This window comes from Acipenser ruthenus, chromosome 13 (genome assembly GCF_902713425.1).
Source record: "Acipenser ruthenus chromosome 13, fAciRut3.2 maternal haplotype, whole genome shotgun sequence".
Taxonomy (NCBI): Eukaryota; Metazoa; Chordata; class Actinopteri; order Acipenseriformes; family Acipenseridae; genus Acipenser; species Acipenser ruthenus.
Window position 1 is genome coordinate 27,201,889 of NC_081201.1, and position 12,458 is coordinate 27,214,346.

Sequence of the window (12,458 nt, forward strand, 5' to 3'; positions counted from 1 at the left end):
TGCATCACAAAACATTAAGCACTAAATAATGTCTTAACATGCTGGGAAGTTAAATAATTAACTGCACATAATTAAAGTGTCTCAGAATGACTCCTGTACTGCATATGATACAGAATGTATCCTCTTCCTCAGTTTCTAAACATCAGAAACATTGATTCAGGGGCTTCTTTTAAAAAATCACTTGGTTTACATAGACAGCAGCAGACTAAGATGAAACCAGTGTGATTGGGGGTTCTGTCAGCCCCAGTTAGGATTGCAGGCTGGTGGAAATCGTTCTGAAATGCAGGAGGTTTCCTTATAAGAGTCCAATGTGAAGGAAACTGGAGACAGCTGTTAAACATATAGTTATATATGTAAATATATACTCATGTGGCGTGAGACGAAAAGCTTTGAAAGGGTGTTTGTAAATGACAATAGTTTTGCATACCAGATTCCTTTGTCATTGTTCACAACATGAAAAACCGGAAATGTTTTGGTTATAATAAAACATGTGATGGCATGGCACTGACTTCATTGTCCAGCACAGGAGAAAGACAGCTTTACAGAATCAGCTGCAGCATTGAATTGAGAATTTGGTGACTCCCATCCTTCACTATGGAGTAAGTGTGTTAAGCCATTATTTTTAACATGATGCATATTCAATATTGACTTTGTGATTTAAATGTTTTTAACAGCCAGGTGTTGTAATATCAATAGATGTTATTGCCTTGTATTTGCTTGAGCATTTTTTCTTTTCTTTTTGCATAGTTTCTTGTTTTTACATTCACCTGAAAAAGAGACCTCTGAGATCTTGAAAGCTTGTGATTAATTATTGTTTAGTTAGTCTAATAAAAGGTATTACTTCTTCTCTTTGTCTTTTGTTTTTACAATAAATTCAAATTGGTTAACTTCTTTGTTAACAAATTTGAATGTATTATTAGATTGTATGTATTTAACATTCAACATAGTACCAGTCTGCACAATTGCCATTGCAGAATGCATTGGCAGAAAATTGATATAATAAGGAGTGCCCCTGAAATTGGGGAAGCTATTAGTGATTCAAATATGTTATATATATTAGGGAGAGGAGACTGTTATCTATTTAGAGATACACATATATTTACAGTAGTGAGCGAGTGGGGTAAAATGACCAGTATATGATCTACAGCTATGGCCAAATGTTTTGCATTGTCCTATCGAATTAACAAATGTTGCTTCATAAAGTCAAATGAAACCTGCTGAACAATGTTACATTAACATATTGAATGACATACTGCTTTGTAGTTTTCCATATACTTAACGAAAAACTGACAAAAATGGAAAAATTGGACATTTCAAAATCTAACATGAAATACTGTACTACTGTTATGGCATCCGGTAAACTTTTGTAGTTTCTTTGATTACATTATGTTAAATAAAATATCTAAATGATGTTCATAACCCCAGTCTTTAATGAACTTCTGTTGTTTGAAAGTGTTCCAAAACTAGAACCCCAAAACTATGTTATACATTGCAAGTTTTTGTTTTTTCATTTTGTAACATTAACAGGATTTTTCTCATTTAACAAAAATGAGTTAATTAAAGAATGGAGGAAACACTTTGAAAATATGGCCCAATATCTTTTAAGTTGAAATCTGTTGTAGAGGACATATGTTTGGAGTGTGTTTGTAAGGTGGATTGTATGCTTAAGAGACCAAGGGTGACATGTATCAAGATAGATTGACACAGTGCTAAACTGGCAGAGTGTAAAGCAGCACTCTGCCACGGCACAAATTTTACCCCATCCTGAATGTAATCCAGCTGTGAGAAATGGTTTCCCCTTGGTTTCTTAATATAAAAGTCAAATTATAGTCTGTGCAGTGTTTATAAATGCTTGCTGGAACATCATGAGTGGACAGTGTGCATTTTACATTTCCAAGTGCCCTAGAAGACGCACTTCTAGGGGGAACCACTTTCCACAGCTGCAATACACAGCATATCGATAGGTTATGGATGTAACCCCAGTTCCCTGAAAGAAAGATGACCACCAACCAATACTTTTGGGATATGCCTGCCACAGGTCAGGCATTCACTGAGCATTTTATATCATAGCTGCCAATAGGTCCCGGTCCTCGGTCCTGCCGGCCGAGGTATTAAATAGTCACTCCCCGGAGATCTCATTCTCTTTTGCATCGAACCCATGATTGAGAGTGATGCGACCTGGGAAAGTTTGGTGGTCATCTTCTCTTTCAGGGAACTGGGGTTACTTCTGTAACCTATCATTCCATTTCAATTCGAAGATGACTACTAACCAATACTTTTGGGAAAAGTATACCAAAGCCGTCGCAAGGGACTGTGAGTGGACAGCATACGAGGGATGCCTCGCTACCGCCAACTAGTGTTGGTGGTGTGAGTGTAAAACCTTAAGGACTCTTGTGCTTAATGAAGGCATAGAGGGATCTACCACATTAAGTCGGTAGAACCTGGTGAATCTATGCAGAGTAGCCCAGCTAGCCGCAGTACGGATATCAGTCAATATAAAGAGGGCCCACGACGTAGCCACACCTCTGGTAGAGTGTGTGGCCATCCTCCCAGGTGGGGTTAGGCTGGCATTAGTAGATGCAGTCAAAACTGTGTCCACAATCCAGTGGGACAGTCGCTGCTTCGAGAGGGCTTGACCCAGGGACCTTTCAGCATGACAGACGAAGAGCTGGTCAGACTGATGCAGTGCTCTCGTCCTATCTACATAACCTCTCAATGCCCACACTGGACAGAGGGAATTCAGTCACCTATCCTCCCCAGAATCAAAAGGAGTGGGATGGAAAGCCTCTAGTTCCACTGATTGGTTCAAGTGGAAAGCCGTAATCACCTTAGGTAGGAATGCAGAGTTTGTGCGTAACGATAGTCTGTTCCCATTGTCCCAAACATGCACACAGGAACTATGCACAGGCAGAGCCTGTAGCTCACTGACCAACTTAGCGGAGGTGATGGCTAATCAAAAGGCTGTCTTCATAGAGAGATATTTCAGCTCTATGGAATGTATAGGTTCAAACAGGGCCTTAGTGAGATCCTCCAATACCACGTCTAGACCACGTCTACATTTGGGGAGGACTTCCCTCCTAAGAGGACGCAACTGCCGAGCAACCTTTAGAAAACGGGTCGCCAAAGTATTAGCGCCCCGGGGATACTGAGTCAATAGGGACATGGCATGCTGATATGGCCGCTAGGTACACTTTCAGCGTAAAGGGGGATCTACCCGCCTCTAGCAGGTCCTGCAGAAACTGTAAAATATTTGCTATAGGGCAATAAATGGGATCATGGCCTCTGGTCGTGCACCAATCTTGGAAATACTTCCACTTATAGGAGGAGGCCCTAGCGTTCTGCAATGTACCAACGACTGTGTCTGAGAGCCCTAAGGTGGACAGACGGCCCTGTTCAGGGGCCAGACCCAAAGTTGGAGTCTGCCCGGTTCTGGGTGCCAGAGGTTGCCTTATGCCTGTCTGAGGAGATCTATATGTAGCGGGATCTCCCAGGGCTGGCCTCGCAGTAGCTGGCAAAGGTTCAAAAACTAGATTCTCCTGGGCCATCTGGGGGCCACCAGGAGAATTGTCGCCTTGTATCTCCGTACCTTCGAGGAAGGCGGGGAGTAGCAGTAGTGGCTGGAATGCATATAAAAGCGCCTTGGGCTACTCGTTGGCTAGGGCGTCCACACTTAGTGGATCTCCACAGCGGCAGAGGGAAAACCACAGAGGGCAATGGGCCATCTCTGCCGCGGTAAAGAGATCAACCTGGACTTTCCCGAATCGTTCCGAAATGCGTTCTACCACCCAAAGGTCGAGTTGCCATTCTGACCAGTGAGGACCCTCCCTCGAGAGGAAATACGCATCCCTTGGGTCCACTGTTTTAAACCAGTTGCCCGGCCGGACAGACTGGAGGATGTGGCGATGTGTGACCATCTGGAACCTCCTCTCCTTCAAGAACCTGTTGAGGTGTCTCAGGTCTAGGATAGGGCGAAGGCAGTTGTCCTTTGTTGGCACCAGAAAGTATCTTGAGTAGAACCTCACTTCTTGAAAGGTGTGTTCTATAAGGTGGTTGGCTTGTTTGAGAAGTAATGTTTCTACTTCTTGCCTGAGGGGCAAGACCTGGAGAGGGTCGTTCACAGATGTAGTCATGATCCCTCAAAGGGAGGAGGTCCAGATCAGAATTGCAGTGCATAACCTGTGTTTACGGTGGTAGTACCCAAGAGTCTGAGGTGCAATTGCGGCAATACTGTAGCTGGTGTTGTGAGAAGAGATTGGTCTGAAGCCGCAAGCCTTCAGGGCCCCTTCTGGGGCTGCTGAGGCTGGGGTGGAGCCTGTCTCGGAGGCTGCCTGAGGCGGCTTTGCTGGAACTGTCTCCCCGGCCTTATTGACGTCCTCAGGTATTGGCTGCCGTGGAGGCCTGCAGGTGGAGCCTCAGGCCACCATGTGGCGCAGTGGGGATTGGAACTGTCTGGGTTACCGTATTAACTGCCAGACCCCAGCGCTTCCCCTTCCCTCATACCGGGGAACAGGAGGGGAGCATTCCCCTTTGTGAGAGCATTGCAATATCTCCTCTACTACTGGCCCTAAGGTATGACCAGGGCAGATAGGTGAGTCCAATAGGGTGAAGTTGTCCACATCGGGAATCCTCACCTGAGACAGCCACAGCTGTCTGCATCCACCACCAGGCCTGGAAGCCGGAAATTTATAGTATTATTATTATTATTATTATTTATTTCTTAGCAGACGCCCTTATCCAGGGCGACTTACAATCGTAAGCAAATACATTTCAAGTGTTACAATACAAGTAATACAATAAGAGCAAGAAATACAATAACTTTTGTTCAAGCAAAGTACAAGTGTGACAAACCACAATTCAATAATACAGCAGATAATAGTGATAGTTACATCAGGATATGATTAAATAGTGATAGTTACATCAGGATGTGATTAAATACAAAGTACTACAGGTTAAACACTTGGCAGATTACAGTATTCTGAAGTACAGGATTAAATGCAGTAAAATAGGGGGCAGATAAGTGCAAAATAAAGCACATTTACATGAAGGGTGATAGTGCCCCAGGATACAAACAGAGGAGTTCTACAGGTGCTCTTTGAAGAGGTGAGTCTTGAGGAGGCGCCGGAATGTGGTCAGGGACTGGGCAGTCCTGACATCTGTAGGAAGGTAATTCCACCACTGCGGAGCAAGGGTGGAGAAGGAGCGGGCTCTGGAGGCAGGGGAGCGTAGCAGAGGTAGAGCTAGTCTTCTAGTGCAGGCGGAGCGGAGAGGTCGAGTGGGGGTGTAGGGAGAGATGAGGGTCTGGAGGTAGCTGGGTGCAGTCTGGTCAAGGCATCTGTAGGCTAGTACAAGAGTCTTGAACTGGATGCGAGCGGTGATCGGGAGCCAGTGGAGCGAGCGGAGTAGTGGAGTAGCAGAGTTCTGGATGAGCTGGAGCGGACGGGTGGCGGACGCAGGGAGGCCAGCCAGGAGGGAGTTGCAGTAGTCTAGGCGGGAGAGTACCAGGGCCTGGACCAGGAGCTGGGTAGCATAGTTGGTGAGGAAGGGTCGGATTCTTCGGATGTTGCTCAGGAAGAATCGGCAAGTGCGTGCCACAGTGGAGATGTGCTGGGAATAAGAGAGGCAGGGGTCCAGGGTGACTCCAAGGTTCTTAGCTGAGGAAGAGGGAGAGAGTGTGGTAGATTCCAGAGGAACAGAGATAGAGAGATCAGAGGAGGGGGAGGAGGAGGGAAAGAAAAGGAGGTCAGATTTAGAGAGGTTGAGTTTGAGGTGATGCAAGTGCATCCAGGAGGAAATAGCAGACAGACAGATAGAGATACGGGAGGAGATGGTGGAGTCAGAGGTGGGGAAGGAGAGGAAAATCTGAGCATCATCAGCATAGAAATGGTATGAGAAACCATAGGATGCGATGAGGGGGCCCAGGGAGCGGGTGTAGAGAGAGAACAGGAGAGGACCCAAGACTGACCCTTGGGGGACTCCAGTTAAGAGAGGGTGAGGTGTGGAGGTTGCTCCACGCCAGGTTACCTGGTAAGTGCGGTTGGAGAGGTAGGAGGAGAATCAGGCCAGAGCAGTGCCAGAGATCCCCAGGTCAGCAAGAGATGATAGTAGAATAGAGTGATCAACAGTGTCAAAGGCAGCAGAGAGGTCGAGGAGAATTAGGACAGAGGAGAGAGAGGCAGCTCGGGCACACTTAAGTGAGTTGGTGACAGACAGGAGGGCGGTTTCAGTGGAGTGAGCAGAGCGGAAGCCAGATTGGAGAGGGTCAAGCAGAGAGTGGTTGGACAGGAAAGCAGAGAGCTGGCGGTGTACAGTCCGCTCGAGGGTTTTGGAGAGGAAGGGTAGGAGGGAGACAGGACGGTAGCTCTGGAGGGAGGTGGGGTCGAGGGTAGGTTTTTTGAGGAGGGGAGTGATAGAGGCTTTTTTGAAGGCAGAGGGAAAGATACCAGAAACTAGAGAGGTGTTGAGGAGGGAGGAGATGAAGGGGAGTAGAGCAGGAGCAGCAGCTTGAAAGAGGTGAGTGGGGAGGGGGTCCAAGGCACACGTGGTGGGTTTGTGACCCTGGAGCAGGGAGGAGAGGTCAGAGTCTGAGAGGGGCAAGAAGGTGGAGAAGGAGGGTGAGTTAGTAGGGGTTGCAGTGGGTGTAGGAGTTGGAGCGGGAGGGGGTGCGGGGGAGGGAGAGGTGTTAAAGAGTTTGCGGATCTATAGTAGCATACCCGAGACCAGGCATAGCTCTGAAGCTAGCGGTATGGGAAGGGCTACAGATCGCAGCATGCCATCCAGATAAGCCGTCAAGAGACTTCCTGTTTTGGCAAGGTGCGTTACCTGCGGAAGCCTTTTTGAGGTGGGCTTTTGTGATCCTGCATTGGCCGCTAGGGCATATAGGACCTTTGGCCAGGCCTCCCAATGGAGGGGCTCATACCAAGACCGTTATGGTGGAAACTGTGCTAGGGGCCACGCTTTTGGAGATGCTCGGCGCCGAGGCCGATCATTGCCAGGAGGACTTAACCTCCTCCAGAAAATCCAGGAACACTGGAAAAGGCTGGGGGTTTGAAGCCTGCATCAGTCTGAATACAGGAGGAATTTGGAGTCTCGCTCCATGAGCACCCAAACTGAGGTTGAGAGAGGGCTCACTTCAGCTTCAGAAGCAACCTCAGAGCTGAGACCCACCTCCTGAGTCGACTCCTGGAACTCTGGTCGACTGATTGACTCCCCATCCCAGGACGCATCGAAGGAGATTGCGTCCTGATCCTCCTCTCTCATCACCTCATCCTGCTTTGAGAGAACCGTATCGACAGCCGGTGAAGGCGGGATCAGTTCCGGTGCAGGTGCCAGAGGCTGAGCTGGGGCAGGAGTAGGGGCAATAGCCTGCTGCCTGATCAGGTACTCTAAGACCTGAGCCATCTGGCTCTTTAGGTTGGCTCTTGCTGTTCCTTGAAGGAGAGCCTGAGCGGCTGCGCGCTCGAGGGGCTGGAGCCTGCGCACAGGGTATGCTCTGTGAAAGGCCCTTCTGAGTTGACTGTAGAGGTCTCGTCTGTAAACTCTACTAGCCTCCTGCGCACGACTCTCTCTTTAGAGTTTGCGCAAATGGGGCAAAACGTCCTGTCTTCTAAAGCAGAAGAGGTGTGCTGTCTGCCCAAGCACCGGACACAAAATACGTGCTTGTCATGTTGGGGAAGGTTTGACTTGCAGGATGTGCAAGGGTGAAAGCCCGACATTGCTGCTAGGCACCGAGGCACCGAGGCTCTAGGGCACTGAGGCAGAGATTGAATGGTGCTTGGTGTTAGATCTCCCTCTTGACCTGTGAAGGCACTGTGTAACGAGGAACAGAGTATCCTTAACTAAATGGCACGACAGTTTATTCCGTAGGGTAGGTGGAAGCTGGGCATTTAGGAAAAGGGCGCAGCTACGGTATCCAGCTACTCAATGACCCAGATGGTAAACGGTGTGGCATCCGAGGATTGGAGGAGCGGAATGCGCTTGTTAACCTAGGGGACATTAGTGAGGATATAAATAAGGGACTTAGTGTACATGATCTGTAAGTCACGGAAGTCACGGAAGTCACAGCTCAAACTGCATGGTCTTCTCCCTCCTCTTGATATACAGTCCACACAAGCACACCGAAGCCTGCCATTTTCTTAAAGCAACGAATAGGCTACAAACGTTTATGTTTTCCAAACAGTAAGTAGCCTATACTGTTCAGACGACGTAACAATGCAATTTAATGTACATGTTACAATAACAAAATATGTAAATTACGTAATTATTGGATAATTAAACATAGACGTCTTTATTATTATTACTATTGGCTTAAATACATGTTCCTAAATGCTGAAATTATGCTAGGTAATGATACCATTAAGACGCATCTCATTCAACGCCTGGTCTGAGCCACATGTTAATTATGATGCTGGTGAGGGTCAATTAGCGGCACAATACAGATTTATTAAGTCAGACAAATAATATGCTAATGAGAAAATTGGTGTCTAATGAGTGAAGTTTTCTGAAGGTAAATGGTGTTTATGCATCAACTGTCATGTTAAACACTATTACTGGCACGATAAAGGAGAACAACGTACATTTTATGAATATGGGCCCAAAGCTCTATACCAAAGCAATGTTACATTTTTAAAGATGTATTCTTTCAGTTAATAATTGCAGGGAGCGATAACTTTTACTTAGCATACTCTAAGTATACATAATGTTAGTGTCAATTACTTGCAAATTAGGGGGTTTGGGCTACATTTCCATCTCAGGGTTTTTGATTAGTTTAGTTTTATAAATGTATATTAGCAGGTCTGTCTGGGGCCTCAGTGTGTAAGCAGCTTTCAGAACATGGGTTCTGTACAGGAATGTCAATATAGTTCTTATCAAATACATATTTATTCTGGAAAATGTAATGATAATATTGAATTTCATTATCATCTTGATATCTTGTAATTTACAGCTCAGAAAATACCCTGCATGACAAACTGCTTCAACTAGAGTGTCACTTCACATGGGGTTTGAAAAAAGAAGAAATTAAGATGAACGATTTGGAAATTACAATACTTGAAAATATACAATTCTGCAAGGAAAAATATAAGGGAAAACTGTACAATAACCTTGCTTATGTGAAGCACCTACAAGGTTATAATGAAGAAGCCCTGAAATATCTAGAACAAGCTGAAGAGATAACAAAGAAGGACCATGAAGATGAATTTGAGAAGCTGGCCATTGTCACTTATGGAAACTTTGCTTGGGTGTACTATCACATGGCTGAGCTCACCAAAGCCCAGATCTACCTGGAGAAGCTGGAAGACATTTGCAAGACGTTCCCCACAGCCTCCCGCTACAGTGTCCTCCTTCCTGTTGTGTATGGGGAAAAGGGATGGTCCTTTTTGAAGGTTTGTGATGAGAAACATTATAAGATAGCAAAATAATGTTTTAAAAGGGCTCTTGAAGAAGAGCCAGATGAGAAGGAGTGGAATGCAGATTATGCCATTGTGCTGTACCGCCTTGAAACGTTTGGACCTTCAGTTTGTGCTGAAGACTCAGTTGCACTAAAACAGTTACAACACGCTCTAGAGCTAGATCCAGAAAACCCAGTTCTCATGGTACACCTGGGTATGAAACTGCAGGTTTATGAACAAAATGAGGAAGCCCTGAAATTAGTGAATCAAGCTCTGAGGCTGTCACCAAATAACCCCCAAATTGCTAGATATGCAGCAATGTTTTTCAGAAAACATGGCTGTCCAGACGAATCCTTGGAAATATTAAAAGAGTCGTTGAAAGCAGCTCCTGATTCATTTCCTCTACACCATCAATTAGGACTTGCCTACAGATCCAAAATTGGTAAATTCCAGGGACAGTGGAATCAGGATCCCACAGAGGTTGATAAATTTGTGAAATTAAGTATTGTACACTTAGAAAAGGCTGTTAGGATGAAACCATTAAATGTTCATGCTAAGTTAGCCCTGGCACAAATGTATGCAGAATGTAACAACATGACACAAGCAGAAGCTATATATCAGAGGTTATTTGACATGTCATTTGCATGGCTTGATGAGACACAGGGCTTGCATTATTGTTTTGGGAACTTCCAATATTACAACAAAAAATCAGAGCCTGATGCTATTAAACACTATAAAATTGGGTTACAGATGCAAAATACATCTTCACGAGGCAATCAATGTTATGCTAAACTACAAAAAATTGCCGGAAGACGTATTGAAAGAAATCCATGTGATGCAGAAGGTTTTGCCATTTTGGGTTCAGCTCATGAACTTAGAAATGAGAAATCACAAGCTATCAACTGCTATAAGAAGGCATTGGAGCTTGACCCAGGCAATGCAAAATACAGGCATGCTGTTCTTGATCTGTGTGGATCATTGCAGTAGAAATGCAAAAAAAGAAAATAAAATACAGGTAAAATAAAATGCTGAAATGTTATCACTGAATTAACATTTCACAAACATGTCCCTATGATATGCTCTTAAAAAATACTGTATTAAAAGAAATGAAAATTAAATGACAGCAGTGGGAATATTTCTTAGTATTCCTGTTTGGTTATTTTCTGATTGTGACTGTATGACAACATATGCATCTGTTTTTAAATATTAAAGAGCTGTTACTATTTGGATAAATAACCTCAAAAACGTATAATTGAAAATTATACTATGCCTTAATTATGTGATGTGGATTGACCCAATTAACTGATTTGTATCATTGTTTACCAGCTTTTCATCATTAGTGTGTTGTTTCAACTTTTAAAAATTGTGAATTATATAATTTAAAATGGTTCTTTATTCTAATTGTGATATGAATTGACAAAAATGCAATTGAACTTCGTCATTGCTTATCTGCTTTTAATTATTAAAGATGTGTTTTTAATTTGATTCATAATTGTGAAATGTATAATCAGTAATAGTATTATAATTTAAATATGTGATGTGATTTGACTAATTGAAAATGTTATCATTCCGATTGTGATGTAACTAATTGATACTTTGTTACTCTATGTAAGTGACTTCTGTGATGAAGACCTAGCAGTCGAAACACCATTGTCTTGTTTTTTTAAAGCTGAAATTATAAAATAAATGTCTAGACGTTGTCTGAGAAAGTGCAGTCTTTATTTTAAAAAGCTGAATAACCAGCTGCTGATTTCACAAAATGTGCTGATGTGTGACTGATATGTTATCACTGTATACACTTTGCACAAATGATTCCTTATAATATGCTCTACCTTAGGAAATACTAAAATAAATTGAAATTCAGTGACAAATGTTTTAACTAGATCTCTTTTTCAATATCTTGTCATTTATGTTCATACTAGTATCTCTACTAATTACAAATCCGATATTTCTTTTACTAGTATTTCTCTCTACTGCAGATCTACCTCTGATTTATTTAAATACAAGAATCCAATGAATCAATACAGACACATTCTCCAATGGCTGTCTTGGGTTCAGCTCATCAACTCAGAAACGAGAAACCACAAGCTATAGGCTGTAAAGAGAAAGTGTTGCAGCTTGACACAGTCAATGAAAGATACAAGGGTGCTGGTTTTGACCTGTGTGAATCACTGCAATAAAAATGCAATAAAAATACATGCTGAATAAGCAGCTGCTGGTTTCACAAAAAAGTGTGCTTTGTTAAAAAAAGTCGTTATTATAGATACTGTAAATCTAAGTACTGCTGCTGTGTAGATCATCAAATTATTGTGTGTGTGTGTGTGTGTGGTGGGGGGGGGGGGGGGGGGGGGGGCAAACTGAAGGACTAACTGCTGAGTTTATTGAGGCAAATTTCAGCATAAAATGTCCAAAATGTACTTACTCGACATGCATCAATTACAAATACTTGCAAGTAGCACCAAATGGCACAGCCAGTACCAATGGCATCTCTGGTCGGTGCTACACCTAGAATTCCCACTGGCAACTAAGGAAAGTGTTAAACAAAGAAAAGCAAGTACTGCTCTTTTAAAGGTAAGTATTCTCTAAGTAAAGAAGTTCAAAATACTTGCCATGTCAGAAGCATTGGTTTACTATAATATATATATATATATACAGTACCAGTCAAAGGTTTGAGTACACTTGCTGGTTTTTTTCATAATTGACAATGTTTTACGTCGTATACGTTTCTGTAAATACTTGAAAATGAAAACACATGTTACAATATACAAAACAAAACATAAGGAGTATCAAAGCAATGTTCAAGAAAATTGAAAATTGTCTCTAAATCTTGGATTCCTCAAAATAGCCACCCTTTGCCTTAATAACAGCCTCACAAACACGAGGCATTCGGTTAACAAGTTTCAGCAGGAAATCACCCGACATGTCTTCCCAGCTCTTCTGCAGCAATTCCCAGAGATGTAGGGCACTTGTGGGTAGCTTTGCTTTGGCTCTTCTGTCCAGTTCGTCCCATACAAGTTCTATGGGATTGAGGTCTGGAGACTGGGCAGGCCAGGTCATTAAATTGAGTTGTCC

General features: G+C 43.5%; 1 protein-coding gene across 1 annotated transcript; it reads left to right on the plus strand.

Moving 5' to 3' along the window:
- Positions 1-494: 494 nt before the first annotated feature.
- On the plus strand, positions 495-11,244 carry LOC117417631 (interferon-induced protein with tetratricopeptide repeats 1B-like). Its single transcript, XM_034925700.2, is given in 2 exon segments — positions 495-599; positions 8,942-11,244. Coding segments are annotated over 2 exon segments (1,437 nt in total). The 5' UTR covers positions 495-594; the 3' UTR covers positions 10,374-11,244.
- Positions 11,245-12,458: the final 1,214 nt, after the last annotated feature.